Raw genomic sequence first — 26241 nt, 5'->3', positions numbered from 1 at the left:
CACATAAATACACTGAAACCATCTCTCCAGGATGGGACAGCATGTGTAGCCTATCACTCTAACGTGCTGCATCCCTATTGGTAGCTACTGACTTTCCCTGATCTCCCACACTCTTTTCGTTTCCATTACGAAACCATGTAAAAAAAAAAACACTGAATTCCCCAAATACACCCTACTTATGCATTGCTTATCGTACAATTAAAACGTAACAAGCAAATAATTAAATTGAAAACATAGCCCACGCTGAAGGCACAGTATGCCCGCGCGGTCTCAAGGATGGGTCTACCGGTGTAACCATGGTCCATGGATAACTGGGATGAGTGCAGTCGCTCAGATGGTGCACTTGTGCACTTCGGCCATTATGTTTTAGTGCGTAATTAATACGCCATGCGCACTGAAGTACACAAGTGCACCATTCGAGATCCAGCAGAAGACTACTGCGCTCTGGTGATGGGGAGGGGCGGCGACGCACTGACGTTGCCTCTCTGGTCGAATCTCTGCAGTCAGACGCGCTGTGAGGTGCGGGGACCTAGAGGGTGTACTACCACAGCGAAGGCGAGGAGAAAAGGAGAGTGAATACGGTCAGCCAAATAGGAGCATCATGGCACCAATTGGATTGAAGGCGGTGGTTGGCGAAAGTAAGGGCACCATATATTGTTATATTCATGTTGAACTATTATGATACCATTGCATGTGCCATTTGATTGATTATTTAGCATGTTTGTGGCTAATTAGGCTACCACTGATCCAGTGAGGCGCGTCCTCCGTGGATGCGGTATAAGATCTGCCATTGTGGTGAAGGCTTCTGTATTGATTTGTGCGCTATTCGTGAAATTTAATTCGAGGGTGTAAGCCTAGCTATTTGGTCTTCAATGTTCGTCTATGAAATGTATTTTTTCAAGTAGTTATTTATCCAGTGCTATAATACACTAGTGCCCTGACATTATTTCCTCACGTCTCAAATGCATGGAGCGTAGGGCCTTCAGAAACGCCCATATTTCAGAGGGAAGGAAGATGGTCTGTGTAGTCGCCTATACTGATTTAAAGCGTTCTGCCTGATTCGCGTTACTTCATCGAAATCACACAGATTTCCGCCTTTTGTGCCATTCTGGTAATTAGCCTACTTATTACTGAAGTTTATTTAGGATGTCATTGGGAGTTGTGCGAGGTGAATTAGGTTATTGTTGAAGTATTGCTGTGAAACACGGTCTTTCCCCCCAGTAAGGATAGAGGAAGGCTCTCCCGGTGATAAATCACAGGGTCCACGCATTGCGTAAAACAAAAATGTTACCAATTGCTCAGTCTTAATTGAAGGATTACATGGGCCTGTGCGTTTTTGATATGGTTAGGGGCGTTAATGGCGGAACAATTATTTCTGTGTTGCGGGGTAACCTAAACGAAGATGTGAACTAGACATCCCGTCTATTCCGTGGGGTACTGTCATTGATACCAGGGGGTGAACAGCAGACCAAACACCTTCAACGCAGAATCCTTGGTTAAGGTAGCCTACAATGTGAGGATGGGATTGCAGATGCTTGTTCAATCGCTAGTGAGTGGCTCAGACACAAGGATGGATCTGCGTAGGCTAGGCTATGTCTCAGGCGAAAATGACTGCTGCATCCAAAGGTTGTCAGGTGGACTGGATGGATTATTCAAACCAGGTTAAATTTCCCATTTCACTGACACCATCGGTTGACTAGTGTAGGGGGGACAGTGTAGGCCTATGTCTGGATTATATCACCAAATATAAGGACCATTGCCAGCTGCTGATGGAAACCCGTGCAATGCTGAATGGGTGCCAAATGACGGTGTAGGCCCACATCATGTTTCAAATAAGAACCCAAGCATTACATAAGTTATGTCTTGCACACAAATTACGCTTAACATTTTCGCGTTTACTTTCTATTCGGAAATAGATTACAATAGTAATTAGGCCTACAATAGCCAAATGGGCAGTCTACATGTTCCTTTACGAAGTGGACGGTTTATTGTGCGTATTATATAAGAGTCCATTGGCTAAGTGCACAACGAATAGACTAAATCACAAATAGCCTAATAAGCCGAATCATACATCCACATATTTAAAATCACTGGGGTATGCAGCCTTTGCCTTGGTATCCTCCTGACAGTTAATCATGCCGGAAATTGGTCGACTTTGAAATAACACGATAGCCTCATGTGGCAAGTTGATGGCAAAAGATGAATGAATTTAACGCAATGAAAAATAAATGGCAGCATGAAGTCTAGCATGTCGAGACCTAGACAAGATGTTTCACTACAAGAACATAGCTACCATACAACACACAGCATTCGGAGTAGCCTACAAACTGGGATTGGGGGATGGGTCTCTCTGCCCTTCTCTCTCTCTCTCTCTCTCTCTCTCTCTCTCTCTCTCTCTCTCTCTCTCTCTCTCTCTCTCTCTCTGAGCATCAGCCGTGAGGTCAGGTTGAATTAAGCGTGCAGGAGGTCATGATAAGACTGTTTTATGGCCTGGGTGGAGGGGCAGATATTTACATACCCTACATTGCTTTTAGTTTAAAACCCCCACATGAAATAGAGGCCATTTTCCATATACCAAAAAAGACAGTAGAAATGGATTTGTTGCACACAAGGACCAAGCAAATTTGTAATTGATTTGTTTGGTATGTGCTAAAATATAAGCATCAAATACCTGTATATTTGGAGTTTGCCCTTGACCATTCAATATGCTGCTTTTTTAATGGACATTAAAACGACTCAAAAAAACATATTGCAATATAACCATAACAAAAACAGGGATTCAATGTCTTACAAATGAACAAATGAACTAGGCCTATGTACGAAGACTAGATTTAAACTATGTCTACAACCTGGAACCTTGGAAGAGTTAGGTTTATCCAAAAAAAACAACCAATGGGGCAGTGATGGGCAAGTGTTTTTAAGATGCCGAGCTTAAATGTAACATGAAATCTAGACATGAGGTCATGGGCAGGGGCGTAGCAGCAAATTGTGGATGTACAATCATTGTGTATGCAGTTCAGTATCCCGCATATGATCAGGATAGAATTTGGGTTGGAGCATATTAACACCTTTCCCCAAATTCAGTATCTAGGATAATCCCTTATTCAGGATTTTGAGAAATCGATGTGTGCTAGGTGGAGTAGGCCTACTCTGAAAGAAAGCGGGATATTGATGCATGGAAACACCTTATGCTGAAAATTGAAGAGTCCCGTAGAACATTGCTGATGTCTAGGTTACATACATTTGAAGAGAATTTGTTAACGGCCAAGAATGTAGACCGGATATAACACTCCATATTCATATACACACCTTATCCCAAATTTGATCATAACCAGGATAAGCCTCATATTTGGGACACTGAACTGCATATAAACACAACTCTTTAGAGGAGTGAGAAGAGAGAGGTGCAATGGGACGAAAGGAGAGAGCGCAGGCAGCAGAGAACAGCATCAGATCACGCTCTGTCGAAAGTGCCAGGCACAATGTTCACCTGCAGCGACTACACATTTACTAATATGTATCATAGTAGCCCTATCTGTTTCCACTGGCCTACTTCATACATGTTTTCCTACTTACTACCAATTATTAGGGCTGGGAATCCGATTTCGATCCAGGTCATGATCCGATTCGTTCCATGTTTCTATTCGATTATCATTAGACATCGATCTGCTGTACTGTTGGATTGTCAATTTAACCCATTAATGCCTAGAATTCTAAGAACAGTCAACCTGAACTGTCACCTGCTAAAATCCTAAATATTTGAACCTCAGAAGCCCATACAAACATGACACGATAGAGGTGGGAACTGGTATGAGACAGAAAGGTGGTCATACAGTCACACATTTACTGAACGGTTATAAGACAAAACAGTGTGCTGCCCTCTCTTTATCCCTCTCACTTTTTTCAGAGCAACACCTCTCCCTCCCTCCTTCTGGGAGGGGATTAGATGATTTAGTGCATGTGGCACATGCCACTAGTGCAGTCACATGACACTTTTCTTGGTTGTGGTAGGCAGTACGGCTACTACAGTCATGTTTGTAAATTTGTCGAACTGTGCCTATATCAAATCTCATTCCTAAACCCAAACCGGTCAATGAGCAATGTGTTTCCACCAACCTAAAACATAGCCTTCCTTTCGCATACCACTTCCGCATGCCACATACCACTAAATCATCTATCCCCTACTGCTCCCTCTTCCTCTACAACACCCTCTGCTTCCTGATCTCCTCCATCACATCCTCTCTATCTACCAGGATAGTGCCCAGATATATGCACATGTATTACCAATTCCTAAGGTAGCAAAAGAGATGTAGTCAAACACTGAGTGCAGAAAGTCTTCAAATTCCATATTGCTTATGATAACTAGTATGTGTTTTTTTCCTTATGCGTGTGCATTATAATACCAACTCTGATATTCTATTTTGCAAAAGGAGGTGTATTACTGCACGGGCCTACCGGACCCAGGCCCAATTTGGCTCCTCTACCATTTGAGCCACCACTGCAGTGTAGAGTAGTAGTAGAGCTTTGGCTTATGCTTGGGCATAACAGTCTGGGTCACATACTCTCAACAATATTGCATAAACAGTACACAGTGCCTAGAACACATAGAACAGTTCCATGGCATGATTGCTATGTGTCATTGAGCATTTCGATCACAGCTGGGATGAAAACATTTTTGTTCCATGTCCCAAAATGAATCTTCCTCTCCTTTATCACTGGCTAAAGCCGGGCATACGCTGTGCGATAGTTTCAGTTGGCATTCAGCTCCTACTCACACTGTACAAGTGAATTGCAGGGTTTAAAAAATCACATCTCACAACTTCCGTCCTCACACTATAAAATTCGAGGATTGGATGCGACCAGTACTCACACTGTACGACATGACAGATTTTCCAGAACTGCAGATGACAAAAACTTGGAAGGGAAATGCGCATCTGAGGTGTAGGTGGATGTGCTCAGAGCGAAACGTGCTGCCCTGGAAATGTGTGCCCTTTTGTGCATGGGTAGTGTGAGATGTAGTGTCAAATCAGGTCGTAGCACTGCTTCACTCACGAGTGCTTAAGACCAACACAATCAAATCTACACAATTTGCCACTTAAATGGTGCCCATTTTACAACATGGCTGCCATAAAGACTTTAAAAATAAATTTGTTGCACAGAATTGACCAAGCAAATTATGGAACAAGCATGAAAGTTGTCATGTTTGTGCTTGAGACTGATATAATCAAATCCATTTTAATTTCTAAGATGCCCACCTAAAATACCCTAGAAATTGATTTGCTGCACAGAATGGAACAAATGTGGCCTAAACAAACGTTTATTATTCTTAAATGTTTGTTTACGCACATTGGGGACGTCATACAGAAATTATTTTTTAGTTTTTAGTTAATAGTGTTGTAACACATAGGTGCGCTAACTGTAATGGTTGTATCATAATTTGCTTGGTGAACTCTGAGCCACAAATCAATTCTGACTGTATTTATGGAAAATGGCTAGCATTGCAAATGGCAAATTGGGTAGATTTGATTCCAAATGTCATGCTTATATCATAATTCACTTCGTCAATTCTGTGCAACAAGTCCATTTTTAAGGTCTTTTATGGCAGCCATCTTTGAAATTGGCCACCATTTCAAGTGGCAAATAAGGCAGATTTGATTATATTCGTTGTACTCTACCTGCCAAATTTCATGCCTGTATCATAATTTGTGTGATTCTTGCCAAATTTGCCTTGTAGCTGCTCTACTACATGTCCAACTCGTTACACAGTGTTGTGATTACATTTCTAGGCAAAGCAAATATTGCAGAGCTCAGGCAATATGGGCACTGCCATTGAACGTAAAAAAAATGTCATGGCACCCACTAGCGATGAAGGACACAATGTAAGCAAAAGGTAATAGTGTAAATGAAAGTGTGCCGGAGGTCATCTTGCACCTGTTCACCCCCCTCGGGGATCGAACGTGCGACCTCGTCAACTACAACGGTCCGGCAATGGGAGACACAGTACGATACCGCTGGGCCAAGAGACTAGTCTCTCGGCCCAACGGCACCGAGACTGTATGAGGCTATCGGAGGGAGGTTTACCAACGTTCCACGCCAACTCTGCTAGTTAGCCTCCATTACAAAAGCATATAATTCTGCTCATTGAGTTAAATAGAAACTCTCAAAGAAGCTGTCTGAACATCAGAGTTAAATCTGAAACATCATTGTAAATCTCATTTTCAGAGCAACAAAAAAACTACATCACACCTGCCATGTCACCATTGCATGTTCATGCTCATGGCATAAAAGGGATAAGTCGTCATAGTGAAGAGAACAGAGTCAATATCATGGCTGGTGTCTCCACTCACGGTGACATCAGCTATTGTCACCTCTCCGCACCCTCACTCCACACCTGGCCAACCACTGACAGGCAAAGCATCACAGCACAGGTGTTGAGAAACACAGAAGGTCAAAAATTGCATGCATGCATTTTGCCCCCGGCTGGGGCTGCACTGACTGCTGCTCATTTGATCCAATAACCTCTTCTGTCAGTAATGAAAAAAACGCAAAATCATTGGAAAGCTGAATTTCACCTAAAAAACATGCATGTCAACATGTACTGCAACTACTGAAGCAGATTATGATAATCTCCATAAGATTTCACTCAAATCTCACAGACATCTATTTTAGGCAGGTGACGTCTCAAAACGTGAACGTTCAATGTAAGGCAAGGATGAAACGCACACCAATGACCTCCCTTTTTATCCCTATTAACTTCGTGATGTTTTGGGCCAACACGGCCCATTCTCAGACACTCTCTACTGGATTTTAACCTGAGGTGTACTCACTTTTGTGGGCACATGTTCAAACATTAATGGCTGTATTTTGATATTTTTTAAGTGAACAACAAGTTGAAGTGGTTATATATGTTATAAACAGTACTAATCATTGTGTCAAAGTGAAATTTCTTTAATGCTGTTCTATGAAAAGATACACTACAAATCTGTACATTTCTGTGACTGATACTGATACTGTAAGTTAGATTATAAGCGCTCAGAATTTGGTACGAAGCCGTCCACCTGTCTATTTTGCCCAGTGGCCAGGGCCCTCTCATGTTGATGGTGGGGGCCCTATTGTGACCTTGGCTGTATGGGGGGGCCCTATCAGTGTCTTGCCTTGAGGCCCTGTGTGCAATTGTTCCTCTACTGGTGAATATACAAGGATTTTAAGGCCACGCCCTGATCGGCATGTCGTTGACATGTTTTCAAACAGAATGTTGCACAGTGTGTATCCTTGGCAGTGGACTATGCTACAGCTACACACAGCCTGTTGGATCAGGTGACCATGAGGGAGGGGCGTGGTTGGGGTGGCACACAGTGTGTGTGTGTGTGCCCTCAAGCCAAATTGAGTGCTGTGATGTGATGATGGGTTTGGTATTCAGACAGAGTTGCGGGAGGAAAACATCTCTCTAACACAGTGGTCTGGTCTGGGTCTGGGACAACTCTGGGTTATTTGAGGCCGATTCGTTCTGCAATAATTCAAAGTCCATCAAAACAAAGTTGTAGGCCAGTGATTCTCAAACTCTGGGCGGCCCTCAATGTATTCTGAGTGGGCCTTGAAATCATTTTCTAAAAATAAAAATAATGTATTTTTGATGAGCTAACACTTTTTATCCATGTTATGGAAAAATACAGAAAAATAATGTGGTCATTTTGTGTTTTCTTTCACAGAGATAATGAATGATGTCATCAAGAAGGTAAAGAAGAAGGGCGAGTGGAAGGTGAGTCAGAAGTTTCCAAAATGTCTTTAAAGGTGCACTGTGTCATAGTTTCCGGAATTCATGCTGCCCATTCACAAATTTGTCACAAAAACTTCACACCACCATCAAATTCTAAGTATTCATTGTGACTGGGAAAATTTCATTTTTCGTACATGAAAAGGTGGAGAAACATGTTGCCTACTGATAATTGCGGAGGATAATTATTGGCAGCCGTGCCTTAGTGGTTAAGGACGTGGGCTTTAAATCATATGGTTGCTGGTTAGAATCCCATCCTCTCACTCCCTATCTCACTCCTTGACCGAGATGCCCTTGAGCAAGGCACCTAACCCCACCATGCTCCAGGGTCTGTAATCATTACCCTGTACTAAAAAATAATCGTAAGTCGCTTAAGATAAACACGTCAGCTAAGTGAGATGTAATGAGATAATAATAATAATTGTTATATGTTATAATAACCAGTTATACAGCTATGAAAACACCAGCTATGGCCTTATAATGTCCTTTTCCGCTGTAGGCCCTGATTGTGGATCAGCTCAGCATGAGGATGCTGTCATCCTGCTGCAAGATGACTGACATCATGTCCGAGGGCATCACTAGTAAGTCTACCATTTGGGTACTTTGTTCTGCATAGTGGATGCTCATTTTGTTTCTGTTTTGAAGATGCAGTGAATTGAAAAGAGATACATACTGTAGCATGCTTTCTGTCAAAATAAGAACGGCCCGGCATGTTTTAAAAAGAAATTAAAAGCAGCTTCATTTTACCTTTGATTAGGATTATCTACTTTGTGCTCTCATACGATAATATCTGTAATATTTTCTTTTTCTTTTTTTTCTTTCTCAAATACTATTGCTAATGCTATTGCTATTGCTTTACCGTCCCCTCTCTGTTTATAGTTGTTGAAGACATAAATAAAAGACGAGAGCCTCTTCCCTCACTTGAAGCTATTTATCTGATAACTCCTACTGAGAAGGTGACTTCACATTGCACGCACGCACACGCATGCATACACACACACACACACACACACCCATATGCCCACCCTCACCCACACACACATACACATACACACACACACACACACACAGACACACAGACACACACACACACACACACACACACACACACACACACACACACACACACACACACACACACACACACACACACACACACACACACACACACACAGCTTCACTCCAATCATTTTCAGTGCTTACACAGAGTACACATCTTCCATATGCCACAAAACAATGCAGACTGTCTGTGTGGACAAACATAGTGTACTGTTCAAACATCCAATGTCAGTGCTGTTATTGTTGCTGCACGCACGCACCCACGCACACCGACACACCCCCACACACCACACACACACACACACACACACACACACACACACACACACACACACACACACACACACACACACACACACACACACACACACACACACACACACACACACACACATACACAGACACAACTGTGACCCTTCTCCCCTTCTAATTTCCAGTCTGTTGCAACTCTGGTTGGTGACTTCAGAGATGCTCATTCATCCAAGTACAAAGCAGCCCACGTCTTCTTTACGGACTGTAAGTAGCAGAAAGCACTTCAATACATTACATGCTGTTTCATTGTCTCAATCAAATGTAAAACACTTCGCAGATCACCCAAAATGGCAGTTTAACCACAACACACTGTCACCCACAACAGTGCACATTGTACAGTAAATAAAAATAAATGCAAATCTGCAAAACTGCAAGCAAATCCCATAAAATGTAGTCCTAGTCCTAGGCAGAAAGCTCTTGTCCTGTGTTTGGCACATGGTACTGGTAGGCAATAACATACATGTAGTCGTTTGCAAAGTGAAAATGAGAAAGCATTTACGGATACTAGAAAACCTTTTGGTACATTTTCTGAATCCCCTCACTCAAATTTCATACCACAATGGAATCAGCAAATGTACACACTAGTCTTGACATAGTCGTCAGTCTATGTATTCACTTTTTGCAGCACATACAGTGCATCCCACTGCCAAACACACAAAAATGTGACACAAAGTAACTTGTTTCATAATGACACATGTATTGAAAAGCAGTGCCTCAGTCTCTGTTGTTGGTATGAGAAATTAATGGGTAAGACTATGATTGGCCGATAACACTTAAATAACGCCGGCGTCATACATGACATGACAGTGAAATAACAGTGTCGTGACGCAGTCATAAACATTATGTCAATGTCTTAAACATTTTATGACTGTTGTCATTAGGTGACATTCAGGTAATAATTAAGACAGCCAAAACAATGTCCACTTTTTTGACCATAAAATGTTTATGACATTGACATTACAGTATGTTTATGACTCATTCATGTCTGTGTTATGTTATCTTAGCAGCTATCAGCTGGGTTATGACACCACCAGTACACTTGAATGCAAATAATGCATTTACACAAATATGTGCTGCTGTATGTGGTGTAAATGGGATCACAATAGTCACCTTTTAACACTTTTAATCCGATTAACCCCTTAGCGCAGCACTATGGCTCTCTGTAATGTCATAGCAATGTTGTTATGATGTAGTTAAGCATTTTCAGCAAGTGAATAGGGTCACTTCCCGGCGACCCCTGCTGCAGTAAGAGGTTAAATGTATAAACTGGTTACATATGCCTCATGTTAAGTCAAATAATCTCTTCATATAAAGTGTTTTAATTGTTAAACCGATTACATACATTACATTACCGTTCATATAAACTGATTAAATGAGGAAACTGCCAATGTAAACAGTGCATTCAAATTCATTTGAAACGATCATAGCTAATTGGTTTAACCCATTGATGCATAGCACAACAGTGATCAAGTTTCCTGAAGCTGCATAGATGCAGCATTAAGGTTCATGAGATTTTTTATTAAAAATGCTGGCATGTTAGAGCTGAATGAACACATTCTAATGCAAGATGATTGCCCTGGCTTTAACTGGCTGCCCTGGCTTTCATGCAACTTATTTCATGCTTTTATGTGCGGAGGCTGGGGCATTAAGTTTTTTATAGGCTGAGGGCACATTTGGGTAAGGCATTCAGCAAGCGTTTTTGAGGGTGATTTAGGTATCAATGGGTGAAAAGAAAAGTCCATAAAGAAAAGTGTCCATATCAACAGTTAATATTGTTCTGCATCTCCGTCCTCCAGCCTGTCCTGACCCCATCTTTAACGACCTAACCAAGAGCAGGGCCTCCAAGGCCATCAAGACGCTGACTGAGATCAACATTGCGTTCCTGCCTTATGAATCACAGGTATAATCGTTATTACATTACATCACATTACACTTAGCAGATACGTTAGGGATAACGGCCGATGAGGTGACCGGTTCCACAAAGTTAATGGTGAGGCGGTGGCTCAGAACTCTGATGACGTCCGCTGCACAGAGACGGAGATGCCTCCGCTAACCCATTCACTTCATGGAACCGGTAATCTGTCGTTAGGGTAGGGTACTTTTTAAAATCTATTACTTTCTGTAAAGTTGTAAGAACCATGCCAACTGCACCAGAATCTTGTGAGCAAGATAGAAGCCTTGCTACGCGGGCATGAAACTTAGCTGTGCCTAGAATCTTCGTTTGGAATGCTGATGCTGTGATTATTTAATTTTCCATAGATGATGTGCATGTTTCTAGAGCGGTATCCTTTAGATACCATCAGCATTCCAAACGAAGAATTTATGCGCGACTAACTTAGTCGCACGCTTGACGCCAGACCGGTTCCACGGAATTAATGGTCACCCCATCAGCCAATCAGAAAAGAGAATTCCATTGCGAAGGCAGATCATTTTATTTATCAAAGTGCAACCTTGACTGTGAAGAAGGTGTAGCAACAACAAATTGTTAGTCGGGTGTTTACAAAAAAAATAAATGATAAAAAACTAAGCTTCAGTGTTCTCCAGCCTCTACTTTCAAGTGATGTTGGTCCTGCTGTGATGCACCTGAAAGATGAAGGATGATGCGTGGAGTCCCAATAGAACTGTGACTCATCACTTCACCTTATTCTAAGACGTTAGTAATATGATCAAAACATTCTCTTACTTACTTACGCCTACCGCCCAACTTTGGGCATAGGCCACGAACAAGTGCTCTCCAGTCATCACAATCCTGGGCCATCTTTTCCAGTTGTCCCCATGTATACCCAGACCTCTTCACATCCACATCTAGGTCACGGCGCCAGCTGTTTCTTGGCCTGCCCCTCTTCCTTTTCCCTTGTGGATTCCAGAAGAGTGCCTGTCTTGTGGTGTTTGATGTGATGGTGGTTGTGGTGCATCAAACACCACAAAGCCTGCTCTGGGTATATTGTAAGTAAGAAAACGGTCAAAACGTTTTGAAAGGTCAAAAACGTGATGATCATACAGCAGCAAGCAGAGCAGCAAATACTCTCATTTATCTGCAGAGAAGTTATATTCAGTGTACCTCGGTGATCGTGTGTCCTCATTGTTCTTGTCTTTGGCAGTCTAGGCCATGTGCATAGGCTGGTGATCAGTGGACTCAACATCAGTGGACTAAGTAAAAGACAGGCCAGACAGCTAGCTAAATACTGCTCAATAGACCCCTTGCACCTCCCTTGACAACCGTCGTCAGGACGAACTCAGAGGACAATCGCGCTCCGAACGCAGTGCGCAGCCCGTTGGAATAGCCAGATTACTGCAGATCAGTGGTCGGCAATTTCGTTTGTATACGGACCAATTCAGCTGTTATAGGGAGCATGTTCATCTGGAAGAGAAGATGTTTCCTGTATCCTTAATGATGCATTTCCATAACAAGATGTGTCTTTTGGTCAAAATAGTTGTTGGATTATTCATCATATTTGGTTCCTATTGATTTTAACTTGTAATGTGGAATCAAATAAAGTACATAAAATGTGTGTGTGTGTGTGTGTGTGTGTGTGTGTGTGTGTGTGTGTGTGTGTGTGTGTGTGTGTGTGTGTGTGTGTGTGTGTGTGTGTGTGTGTGTGTGTGTGTGTGTGTGTGTGTGTGTGTGTGTGTGCCTGTACAGGTGTACTCCCTAGACAATTCTGACGCCTTCCAGAGTTTCTACAGCCCTCATAAGACTCAACTGAAGAACCCAGTGATGGAGCGCTTGGCGGAGCAGATCGCCACTCTGTGTGCCACACTGAAGGAGTACCCTGCTGTGCGATACCGAGGGTAAGAGACAGTGTTGGTGATAATGAATCTATGATGGTCAAACTTGTGGCAGGCAACTGATGGATGTTGATGAATGAATGGCTCAGGGTCTGTGTGTCCCTCAATCAATAAAATGCTCATCAGCCATTCTGACACACAGAGCCATTTTTAGGCCCTCGATACAATTGCAGCAAGCAAGAAGATTTCGCACAGCAGGCACGTGTATGTATGCAGTATCTAATGAGCACAAAATTGACTTGAAATACGCATGTTAACACGCTTATGCACGAAACATGCCCGCACACACGTATCCTGCAGCAAGCGCATCGAGGGCTTCACCAAGAGAGGAGTAATTGGGTGCATATATTATAAGTTTTGAATGTTGCACCTTGTTAATGGATATGATGATGGGTTGATGAAGTAATGCCTTACAGTCAGTGGGTATACATGCACCTAGAAATATAATAGTTTGACAAATCGGACTATGTTTGTCAGATAATGTGATTCTTAGTCAGAATGCAGCTGTACAGCTTAATAGAACTATTGGCTAGCCAGTCCCCCTTCTGGACCTTCTCTCCCCTCTGCAAGTTACCAAATTACCTAAGACGGGAGGCTTTTCATTATCCAAACATCCTTAATGGTTAAGAAAGGGACATATAATTTTGTTTCTTACGGCATGTGTATACTTGAATTTCTTGAAAACTCTTTTCCGATCTTCACCTGATTACTTTAAAATATTTTGACAGAACTGTGCATGTTGAACCTACTAACTGATATCTTTCCACACATATTGAACCTTTTTAGCATTTGGTGAAAGATTTTTATGAGGACTGACTGTTTTACTTATTTTCTGCCCACCTGTGCCATACGACTTTCCCAGAGACTTCAAAGACAACTCCACTCTGGCCCAGCTGGTGCAAGACAAACTGGATGCTTACAAGGCTGACGACCCCACCATGGGAGAGGTGAGATGCCAAAAAGAAAACAGCACTGTAGTAGTGATGACACAAACAAATGTGTGATTAAAGGTGTACTGTGTAATATTTGGGCTCTTAATTTCCAGAATTCATGCTTTCCATTCACAAATCTCACCTCTGTCATGAATACTTACCACCATCGTCAAATTCTAAGTATTCGTTATGACTGGGGAAATTGCACTTTTCATTCATGAAAAAGTGAACCTTCTCCATGTCCGCCATTTTGAATTTACAGGCAGACAGACTAATGACAAGATCAAATTCGGCAAGAGGCAGCGCAGTTTCAATGAGTAGCATAGTTACAATACCTACCTACTCCAATTATTATTATTATGCCATAACATTTTGGCATATCGCCTATATTTTTGATCAGTTTGGCAATACAAGCAGATTCACATGCTGTATTCTCTTTCAGTGTTTGAACACAGCAGACATTCATTATGTCCCTGCAATGAAAGGAAAATGATTAACTGGACAAATATTTTCTATTCTGTGGTCCAATCAATCCAGTGGTTCAATGGGAATAGAGTAGAGTAGTTCCTTTAGTGGTCCAATGGAAATCAGAACAAATGCAAATCAAGCAGCAAGTTATGAAGGTTGCAGTCACAGTGTTTGGGAAGAAATGCTGCCACCTGAGAGCATTACATTAGCCACGTTAGCGATGCTATATGTTTGATGAGGGCATATCACAAAACGCTTTAAAACATTTTAAAACTCATATACAATTTCAAACTTCACCACACTTACCTCGCATGATGCGGAGGGTCCCTAAACATAAACTGAAGTCTCCCGAGCTCTTCATGTCTCCAGAAAAGTTTGGCAGAATGTGATTTGCTAACCTGGCTAACACGATGTGATCAAACTTTCTCAAAATATATCCAATTGACATGATTATTCTTTCAGGTGGTTGCATTTTTCCCTGAAATGCAAAAAAACAGCCCAATATGCTTCAACTCCGCAACTTCGTAACAATAATAGGGGGCGCTGTATGATAGAGGTGCTGCATGAAAGGGGGTTCTGGCCATATCTCAGGAGTTGTTGATCCAAATGAAGATGCCAATGGCTTTGTGCTCTCAAAAATTCCCTCAAATTTCCCGCTGTTGGTATTTTATATGATGATGATGATGATGTTTATTATTATACAACATGTTGGTCCGATACTGTCTATCAGACCTAATGTACGTATATGAAACCGACCACTTGTATAGGAAGGGTGCAATAAGCTGAAATTCTTTACCAATGGTAGATTTTTGTACTATACTGTAGCCTAATATGTAGTGTATAGTGTACTCAACAAACATTGTAAAACTAGAATGGGCACTCGGTAGAGCGCAAACCTTCGCCTACGCCACTTATTTTTTTCTGGCCATCTTCAGAGTGTGGGGCGTAACATTCTCCAAATGTTGGTGTTAGTTTCATTTAAATTGGACCGGAATATCGTAATATTACATATTTGGCCCAGTCTTGACCTCTTATTCAATTCCGCATGCACACGTTGTTCTGGCATATAGTGCTTGGCAAAGAAAAACGTTTTTGACCTTTTATTGACCTTGACTTTGACCTTTGACCCAATCACTCCCAAAAAGTAATCGATTGTTCCTTGGGTCATGACCAATCATCCCAGTCAATTTCATAAAAAGCGGCTGAATTTACGTTTTTGACCTTTTCGTGACCTTTGACCTTTGACTCAATCACTCCCAAAAAGTAATCGATTGTTCCTTGGGTCATGACCAATCATCCCAGTAAATGTCATATAAATCGGCTCAATGTACGTTTTTGACCTTTTCGTGACCTTAACCTTGACCTTTGACCTTTGACCCAATCACTCCCAAAAACTAATCGATTGTTCCTTGGGTCATGACCAATCATCCCACTAAATTTCATAAAAATCGGCTCAATTTACGTTTTTGACCTTGACCTTGACCTTTGACCTTTGACCCAATCACTCCAAAAAACTAATCGATTGTTCCTTGGGTCATGACCAATCATCCCACTAAATTTCATAAAAATCGGCTCAGTTCTGTCTGAGTTATACGAAGTACAAAAAAACATTTTGACCTTGACCTTTGACCTTTGACCCAATCACTCCCAAAAACTAATCGATTGTTCCTTGGGTCATGACCAATCATCCCACCAAATTTCATAAAAATCGGCTCAGTTCTGTCTGAGTTATACGAAGTACAAACAAACAAACAAACAAACAAACATATTAACAAATAAATAAATAAATAAATAAATAAATAAATAAATAAATAAATACACAGCGGTCAAAACATAACCTTCGCCGACTTTGTCTTGGCGAAGGTAAAAAGACAAAAACTCATCCTCTTGTCATAAGTCTGTTTCTTGATTGTCCTTGATTGTTCTTGCAGGGTCCAAGACGTGGCTCTCGAATAATGATATAATAATTATATTACAATAATTACTAATAAAAATTAATTCTTCTTGCAGGGTCCAGACAAGGCTCGCTCTCAGCTAATCATCCTGGACAGGGCTTTTGATCCAGTCTCCCCTGTCCTGCACGAGCTCACTTTCCAGGCCATGGGTTATGACCTGCTTCCCATCGAGAATGATGTTTACAAGTAAGGATTCATGAAGTCCTGTAGTTTTGGTCTGTATTTCACCCCGGTCAGAGAATGCAAGTCCAAGACAGTAGAGTAGAGTTGAATATCATTGTCATGCAGTCGTGTGTGGGTGAGTATACGGGTATTGTAGCTGGGGATATAGGCCTATTTTGTAATATAATTTTAGAGAGAATGAGGAGAGCAACACAGATACAGCAGAAAAAAGCCTCTAGGTGACTCAGGATAAGGAGAGGGGAGCCGTGGTCAAGTGCTGCTAGGGTTCAAGCCGAGGCCTGATCAACCTCGGCTGAGTCGCCTGAGCAAGGTTGTATGATGTCTGAAATACCTGTTCCTCAGGTAACACCACTGATGATGGGCCCTAGCTATGCATCAGATGCATCACTACAACAGTGCAGGAGGGAGAAGAGTGCTTAGTGCCATCGGAAAGCTCAGTTGGGGTGCCATGGCTCAATGGGCTAGGCTAGGGTGCTGTACCGTATATGCGACCTGGGGTCGAGCCCGACCAGAGGTCATTTCTCAACCTTTCTCCATCTCTCTCTTTTCAACTCATGTCCTCTCTCTCTCCCACTGCCCTATAAGAATACAGCTATCACATTGACAGTGTTTTTATTCATAATTGATATTGGAACTGTCCCCCAAAGTGGAACCAACAATGGAAATAATGATCATCTGATGTCAGTTATTCAGCCAGTTCTTCTTCCTGTGTAGGTATGAGACCAGTGGAATGGGAGACTCCCGTGAGAAGGAAGTGCTCTTGCACGAAGATGATGACCTCTGGGTGGGGTTGCGGCACAAACACATTGCTGAGGTGTCCCAGTAAGTAAGACATAATATCCTGTATCCATAAACACATTGCTGAGGTGTTCTTAAGTACTGTGAGCTCACAGAGATCAATGTGTCTTTGAAGGAGGACAGAGTAGCATTTGGTGTTGCGAACAAATCAACCTCACAAACCATCCTGTCTCCCTCACAGTTTACTCTAAAATAAGCACCAAGAATCTATCACGATAACCCCTGTTAGTTGGGTCATTTATAGAAGCTCCGTGACCGTGGAGAGGAAAGGTTCGTTTGATTTCCATTTTTTAACCATTTAAAAAAACAATTATAAACCATATGTATCATATGTATATATACTGTATGTGAAATAATCTGTATGTGTGTGTGCTACTTGACACATTAACACATATAATTCGGAATATAATAAATATTACTCTATCATACTCTTCTCTAATGTACCTCCTATCTTTTTAAATGAGAAATGCACATTTTGTTAAAAACGAAAGTTCGAGAACAGCGTAATGAAATTTGACAGGTCTACATTAACACCTGCACTCTATTCCCTGCTCGTCTGTCATTCGTTTATTTTTGGTGCGCAAAGACATTCGCGCCTAACTATCCACCTCTCATTTTCCGCTCAGCCACCATTCGACAGAATTGCAAGTACAATGATATCTGGCACGCCCTTCAATTATCTACACCGCATTTATTCCTTGCTCACCTGCTCCTAGGCAGAAACTCACTTTCTCGCTCGCACCCACCCTCCGCACCGATCACCCCCTCTCTACGTCATCTCGAACGTTTCGTCCGCGTTCTGACCTCACTCCTCCTTGGTTCTGCTCGCTCTCCTAATAATCGGCCAGGGGGTGTCCATTCAGAGCTCGCACATATCTGTGGGCGCGGGTATTGGCCGAGATCTCAGTTGGAGCCCCGTACTCCCGAACCCGAGAATCGTTTTAACCATAGCCAACCACGGGCTCGGAGGTAATTCAGCACCATGGCCAGCGACCTTGCCCAATTATACGCTACTTTGCATTTAATCTATGCTCCTCGATTGTAGTTGGTCCTGCGACCCCGTGAAGCACTTTTATGATCAGTCCGCTGTGCAGACAGTCGTTCTCCTGCGAGAACCGCACGATCACAAGAAGCTATATAGGCTATTGAATTCTAATTTCAGATAGAATTAAATAGATTGCATTTGGACTCCTCCTCCTACCCTGTCTATAGTCCTCCCCTGTCATTGTGCTTGGCTATAATCTCACATCCTCTTCTTTCCACAGGGAAGTAACACGTTCTTTGAAGGATTTCTCTTCCAGCAAACGCATGAACACTGGTGAGAAGGTATGTAAGCATGCATTTAATATTAAACATTTCCAGGCATTGGAATGACATATTCTGTCTATAAATAAATATTTCACAGTGTAATGCTGTGTGCATTTGCGCTTTGAGACAACTTTAGTTGTGATATTGCGCTATATAAATCCAGGTTGTATTGTATTGTATTCTGTGCTTTAGTCAGTGATACTTTCTTAAACACAAATAGCAAACAGTTTTAAGCTAACTGATGTCATATTTGCAGTGTGACATTTATACTTATAGTTTGTGTGTACGTACTGCACATATGTACAGTATGTACACTTGACAATATCTAATATCGCGACTCTCCGCAGACTACCATGAGGGATCTGTCTCAGATGTTGAAGAAAATGCCCCAGTATCAGAAGGAGCTGAGCAAGGTTTGTGCAATTATATCAACTAATATGATTATTGATTAATATCGTTATTATGATTATATCTATTATATGATTATATAGTATATGAATATCATATAATGCTTGTTTAGCTATCCATTACAGTTCAGTTCTTAAACATTTTGTTTGTGTGTGTGTGTGTGTGTGTGTGTGTGTGTGTGTGTGTGTGTGTGTGTGTGTGTGTGTGTGTGTGTGTGTGTGTGTGTGTGTGTGTGTGTGTGTGTGTGTGTGTGTGTGTGTGCGCGCGCATGTGTGCGTGTACGTGTGCCTGTGCATGTGCGTGTGTTCATGTGTGTGTGTGTGTGCATGTGTGTCTATATCTGTGTCTGAGTGCATGTGCGTTTAACCTTCTGTTCCTCTTTGCAGTACTCCACTCACCTGCAGCTGGCAGAGGACTGCATGAAACACTACCAAGGAACTGTCGATAAGCTGTGCCGTGTAGAGCAGGTCAGTGTGTGCTCAGGTTTGCATGATGAGGTATTTACATACTGACACTGTTACACTCAGAGCCATGGAATTCAGAGTTCTGACAAACAGAAAGTCAGTTGGTGACATGATTCACGTAGATTCAAACAATTCTAGACAGTGGCTATCTTTTCACGAGAGACTAAGACAGAACCACTACATAACATAACAAGCAAAGATGAATTAAAAATGAATTACTGCACTGTCTGTGTTTGATGTCCACTTCCTGGAAATATTTCAGAACTATTTCAATGGTGATCTGTGTGTCAAAGGCTCCATGAGTGTTGTGTAAAAATGGAACGCAGAGGTCAATGGAAGTAGCCTAAGGCCCTCCGCACATCGGTTCCGACAGCACTGCGGAGCACTTTCGCTTCCGACACAATTCCGACCCCCGATCACAATTTCACCACAGCAGAGCATGGAGAGTCAATGGGCGGCTCCGACAAAATAGAACTCGTCCCTAATCGCCAGCCGATGTCCACGGACACGGACATCGGTGCCGGTGTGCAGGGTTCTATTGAAAACAATGCAATCAAACTTTTGCGGAGCAGTGCTCTGCACTTTGTCGGAGCCAGTGTGCGGAGGCCATTGAGAGTTGTATATACTGTTAATGGCGGAGGCCCTAACTGTTACTTCCATGGCTTTCGGTAGACTTTGTGAATGACAAAAACCAACAACGGTCAGCGTCTGCATTCTCAATGTCTCCAGTAAGCCTCATTATCTCGAGTTTCATTATTTCGGTAGACTTGCAAACACTGCGCTGTACTGTGTGCCTCACACTCTTCTGTCCTTTTGCCAGGACCTCGCTATGGGAACGGATGCTGAGGGTGAGAAGATCAAAGACCCTATGCGTGCCATTGTACCTATTCTTTTGGACGCCAACGTGACCACCTATGACAAGATCCGCATTATCCTGCTCTACATCTTCCTCAAAAATGGTAAGATATGAAGGTGTACAAAAAAAAAATAGAACTGCAATTTTACCACAATATGAGAACATAAATGTAGACCAATAATGAGTGTTTTTTTGTTTTTTGTTTTTTTTCATAACACTTGGGCTTGAGCTTCAGGGCCCCCTTGGCTCTTGGGCGGGCCCCTCTGCCTTGGCCAAGTAGGCCCATGCAGTAATCCATCCTTGCTGAGAACTGTAGAAGGACTGAGAGGTTTTGAAGTCTCTTGGTTGATCTGAGACAAATGGCTGTGCTGTTAGCTTAGTAAACTAAATCGTAGCAGTTTGAGCAACATAGGAGAAAGACCAGGCTCCCATTGTGCTCAGTAAGATTTGTAGATGGACCAGTGATCCTGCATTTGATGACAGTAAATAGCAAGGATGCAATACTAAGTGCGGTTGCTTTCCAGGCTGCTGAGCTGCTGCATTTTGGAGACATTTCGTGATGGCTCAGTCTGTGTGTTTTGTGCAAACTCAGGAATCACAGAGGAGAACCTTAACAAGCTGATCCAGCATGCGCAGATCCCACCTGAGGACAGCGAGATTATCAGCAACATGGCCCATCTGGGGGTCCCCATCATCACTGACGTAAGCAGCAAGACTCAAACATCATCTAGTAAATCAATCAAACCCTGCCTACCCAATGCACACGAGTTTTGCTCAAGTTCGTTCTCCTAAGGGGCCGTTGTCCCCCCCTTCTTCTCTTTATGTGGCGTTTTGTGGTGGCTTGCATAAAATGTGCGCTGCCGGCATCTACAGCACTGAACAAAGTTTTTCTCAACCTAAAGTCTGCTAAATGTGTCCTAAAGGGGCGTTCACCTGACTTAATTACATGGATCCCGGAAAAGAACGGGCTGGACTTATCTTACTGTACTAGAAGATGTTTGTTTGAATCCCACCCTAACCAGGGCGTAATGGCTGAAGCGCCCTTGAGCAAGGCACCTAACCTCACATTGCTTAAAGGACTGTAAACCAATACCCTGTGATAACTACTATAAGTCGCTTTGGATTGAAGCATCAGTGGTGTCTCCCACCACTGTCGTCCCTCTTACAGGAAAGCCTTTCAATGTTAAAAAAAATCTGAAAACATTAGTCATTCATATTTAATGTAACATTCTCTTACATTTTAGCTACATTAATTATTCTCTTCCACCTCTGCACCCTAGCTTGTGCACCTGTCCTTTTAACATATTGTCCTTGCCGTCTTTCTACCCGTGAAGTCTACTTTGCGCAGAGGGAAGAAGCTGGACCGCAAAGAGCGTGTGAGTGAGCAGACCTACCAGCTCTCTCGCTGGACTCCTGTGGTCAAGGATATCATGGAGGTAAGTACATCCTGTAGGTTTTTTGGACGTGTGCTTGCACTAGAGGATTACATTTGTCGGGAATTCATGTCCCATGACTAATTCATGGGAGCAGGCAGGAGCAGATCCTGGTATTGACCCTTGTAACAAAATTGAGACATGGTAATAAATTCAGTAGGCCTACAGTATACTTATTCCCTTGAATAAAGGCTCGAACTTTTTTAACTCCTCTCCAGCTGCAGGCATGTACTTAAGTCCTGATTCACATTTACAATGTGTGTTGGCCGAGGGATTTCCATTCCAACGCATGAGGAAGTTAACCTGTGAGCTAAAGTAACCATGTAGGTCTTTAGTCATTACATTGAGTTCCATATTTTCCCACTTTAGGCAAAGAATTTGGTGGAATATTTTTGTGATGAAGTAATTCACCGCCTGTCCCAAATAGCTGCCTGGTTTCAAATAAACGGCTGGTGATTGAGACAAGTAATGGCCCAGGCTATTATTTGATATTTTAAAGGTATTTTTTAAAATTCTTGTTCTTTACTTTGTATATTTTAGGATGCCGTTGATGACAAGCTGGACCAAAAACACTACCCATATATCTCTACGCGTCCTACAGGCCAATTCAGCAGCACTGCAGTCAGGTAAACACACACACACACACACACACACACACACACACACACACACACACACACACACACACACACACACACACACACTCTCTCTCTCTCTCTCTCTCTCTCTCTCTCTCTCTCTCTCTCTCTCTCTCTCTCTCTCTCTCTCTCTCTCTCTCTCTCTGTCTCTCTCTCTCCCCATGATGCCTTTTGACTGACTACACTCCCCCCTCCCCCCAAAAAAACGACAGCTATACATTAATAGTGACGGGTTTGCAGACAGAGTACTTTTCTACCAGGCAGTTACCAATATATACCAATATATGCTAATATGCCAATATATGCTAATGCCAATGTGCAGGGGTTGGACAGTAAGGGCAGAGTGTCAAAGTTCAATTAGCAGTGTAAGAGCACAATTTTGCGCAAAATATGGCAAAGCACACACCAATATATGGGTGAGATATCAGAGATCCAAAGTTGACAAATTGTTGGTGCATTTGTGACCAAGACAGCAAATCTTTATGATGTGTCAAGAGCCACAGTATCCAGGGTAATGTCTGCATAGTAGCAAGAAGGACCAACCAAATTCAACAGGATTAACTGTGGACGCAAGAGGAAGCTGTCTGAAAGGGACGTGCCGGTGTTAACCCGGACTGTATCCAAAAAAACATAAAACCACAGCTGCCCAAATCACGGCATAACTAAATGTTCACCTCAACTCTCCTGTTTCCACCAGAACTGTCTGTCGGAAGCTCCACAGGGTCAATATACACGGCCGGGTTGCTATAGCCAAACCTGTCTAAAACCAGGTGCTTCAATTTCATTGTCTAACCCCTGTATATTCTAATACCAATGTGCATGTATGTATGTTGCCCCTACGTAGTAGTGCCCGCTATGGCCACTGGCACAAGAATAAGACCCCTGGAGAGTACCGCACTGGACCCCGCCTCATCGTGTTCGTCATCGGAGGAGTGTCTTTCAGCGAGATGCGTTGTGCCTACGAAGTGACCCAGTCCAATGGGAAATGGGAGGTGCTCATTGGTGAGTCCCACTATGCCGACCACTCCTCTGTTTCTGTGTGTGTGTGTGTGTCTGTGTGTGTGTGTGTGTGTGTGTGTGTGTGTGTGTGTGTGTGTGTGTGTGTGTGTGTGTGTGTGTGTGTGTGTGTGTGTGTGTGTGTGTGTGTGTGTGTGTGTGTGTGTGTGTTTCGAAAGTGCAACTTAAACTGTGTCCATCCTCAGCTGTTTTGTTTTCTAAGAAAATTCACATCAACAAATGGTTCTCGAACTTTTTTCTGCTGGGAGGACTCCCTTTTGGGCCTATTTTTGTGACCTCAACCTGTTAGTCCCTTATTATTTGTACATTTTAAGTTGAAAGTATACATTCAAGGTGGTATGCAAACAGTCCCTTCTCCCTGCCACCCTCCTGCAGTACCTCTATGACACCCCGCAGGGTCGGTTAGGGAACCAATAACACACATAGACAATAGGCAATGAAACACATAGACAATAGCAACAGTCAGAGCTGTCAACCTGGCCCTCTGGCTATCGGTAGATGCATTTTATGTGTGTTTTGAGCAACCCTGCAGACAACCTACTGATATCGTGGGCAAACAAAATCATAGACTTGCAGACAAACAAGGGTGCATTTCCCAATAACAATGGAACTTAGGCTTAAAGGAGCACTCCTGCCAATTTAAATATGCTGTTGAATTGGTCACGCTACCCTTGACTTGTCAGTACCTGGTGATGCTGCATTTTTTTGGCTCAGCCCTTTCCAAGATATGAGCTATTCTAATGGGGGCAGCTTTTGTTTACATTTTAAAAATTCTTAACATAGGCCTACTCCAAATATTTTCCCAAAAGGTATCATTGTTTGCTAGTTGTCTGCTGATGTTGCATAACCTTTTGGATGTTTTTGGGAATAAATCAAGATGTTTTTTGGAAATGTAAACAAACACCTGCCCCCATTACAATGACCAGGATCTCGGAAAAGGCTGAAGAAAAAGAAAAAAAAAGTCCATGGTAGTGTGAGCATTACAACTGCATGTTGAAATTGGCTGAAGTTACCCTTTAAGTGCAATGTAAACAACTGATCCTACGAACGTTCTTAGATTTTCTACTCCTGTTTCCCAAACATCATCGTACATTAACACGCGTGCACAGCTCCTAAGAACGTTCTTATGTTGCTCTTAAGGGGTGTTGACTAAAATACAGTGCACAGTGACTACTCCACACATAGGGGTACGAGTGATCCTTCAATGATTCTCTAAGATGTTTTTTTTTTTTTTAATCTAAGGGAGTTGAGTGGGGAACCTTTCCAAAATGTGACGATTCCAGCTGCAATTACCCAATATGTATGTCTTTGCAACAATAAGGAGATGATAAGGAAAGACATGCTAGTTTCTGGTTCTAACAGCTTGCATGCTCTGCTTCAGTACATGTCAGTCTGTCTGTTTACCTGTCTGTCCCTCTCTCTCTGAATGTGTGTGTGTGTGTGTGTGTGTGCGTGTGCGTGTGCGTGTGCGTGCGTGTGCGTGTGTGTGTGTGTGTGTGTGTGTGTGTGTGTGTGTGTGTGTGTGTGTTTTTGTGTGTGCGTGTGCGTGTGCGTGCGTGTGTGTGTGTCTGTGTGTGTCTGTGTGTGTCTCTGTGTGTTTGCGTGTGTGTTTGCGTGTGTGTTTGTGTGTGTGTGTGTGTGTGTGTGTGTGTGTGTGTGTGTGTGTGTGTGTGTGTGTGTGTGTGTGTGATTGAAAACTGTGATTAAACTGTGCCCCTCATCCATTGTTTTTGGTCAGTGTATGTACTGTTTAATGAAAGTCTAACTTCTGTCTTGTCTTTCTGATGTTGCTGTTTTCTTTGGCTTTGTCCCGTGCTGCTGGTGTGCTGGCTTCATGTTTTATGTTTAATTTAACTTACTCTTGAATTGCAGATAAGCCATGTCTGTTTTCGTAAGTCTGGGGTTTTGTGGGTGTTTGTCATTGTGTTGTTTGTTGTTCGTTGTCTTATGTCTTTACCCCTGCCATCCCCCACCCCCACTCCCAAACAAAAAAGCAAACAATAGAAATCAATAGTAGAGAATGCAACAACTGCTGTACAGATACCAAAACAAAAAGCACTCAAAAAAAGATTTCAGAAAAAGAAAATACGAAGAGCCATGCGACTTCTATTATAATATAATGATATTTCAAAATTGTTTGAAATACCAAGGTATGATGCTTAAATATCATGCCCATTTCCTTAAATGTCCTATTGCCATCAGAACCCCAAACCAGTGGTCTACACAATGAGATTGTACACAGGCTTCTGTCCCTTTTCTCCTTTCAAATCCCATTTTGGTGTTGTCTACTTAAATGCAATTTCAATCTTGCCTGCTGGAAGAAAGCTTTAAAATAATTTTTACAACTTTTTCTAACATTTTTTGATTGGAGATTGTTGTTGAGCCTGTCTCTTGACGAAGATGGGTTTTGGCCAAGGGAGAGAACAACTGAGCAACAGAGGGAGGGGGAAGGCTATCAGGTTTATATATCTTCTTTCGTCGCCCCATCCCATCCCCCTTTCTTCTTCCGCAGGTTCCACCCACTTGCTCACCCCAACCAAATTCTTAACGGACCTGCAGCACCCGGACTTCCGAGAGTCCACTAGGGTGTCCTTTGAGGAGCGTGGCGAGGCGTCAGACGAGTGAGGCAGAAAAAAAGAAGGGAGGAAGGGAGGGCGAGACAAAGTCACACTGAACAAAGTAAAGGCCGCTGCACAAAGAAAGCCCTTTTCTGACGTCCTTGCAGCATAAGGGCTTTTTTCCCCCCTCTTTTGTTCTGCTACCTACCACACTTGTTTACCTTACCGTCCGCTGTTTTTTTTATCCTCCTTTCTATCTTTCGTTCCCTCCACTTCCTCCAGGGATGAG

The 26241-nt window shown here is 42.6% G+C and overlaps 1 protein-coding gene across 1 annotated transcript; it reads left to right on the top strand.

Moving 5' to 3' along the window:
• Window positions 1-511: 511 nt before the first annotated feature.
• Window positions 512-26065, top strand: LOC134459107 (syntaxin-binding protein 1-like). Its single transcript, XM_063211433.1, has 19 exons — window positions 512-638; window positions 7710-7759; window positions 8274-8355; window positions 8654-8730; window positions 9271-9349; window positions 10942-11045; window positions 12789-12937; window positions 13797-13881; window positions 16345-16475; window positions 17187-17294; window positions 18536-18596; window positions 18926-18991; window positions 19373-19453; window positions 20271-20409; window positions 20899-21008; window positions 21641-21742; window positions 22280-22365; window positions 23222-23379; window positions 25907-26065. The coding sequence occupies exons 1-19, from the start codon at window positions 602-604 to the stop codon at window positions 26017-26019; spliced, it is 1818 nt and encodes a 605-aa protein (XP_063067503.1). The 5' UTR covers window positions 512-601; the 3' UTR covers window positions 26020-26065.
• The last annotated feature ends 176 nt before the right edge of the window (window positions 26066-26241 follow it).

Source organism: Engraulis encrasicolus, chromosome 11 (genome assembly GCF_034702125.1).
Source record: "Engraulis encrasicolus isolate BLACKSEA-1 chromosome 11, IST_EnEncr_1.0, whole genome shotgun sequence".
Taxonomy (NCBI): domain Eukaryota; kingdom Metazoa; phylum Chordata; class Actinopteri; order Clupeiformes; family Engraulidae; genus Engraulis; species Engraulis encrasicolus.
The sequence above is the reverse complement of the archived record's forward strand: the minus strand, read 5'-3'. Positions and strand labels throughout refer to the sequence as shown.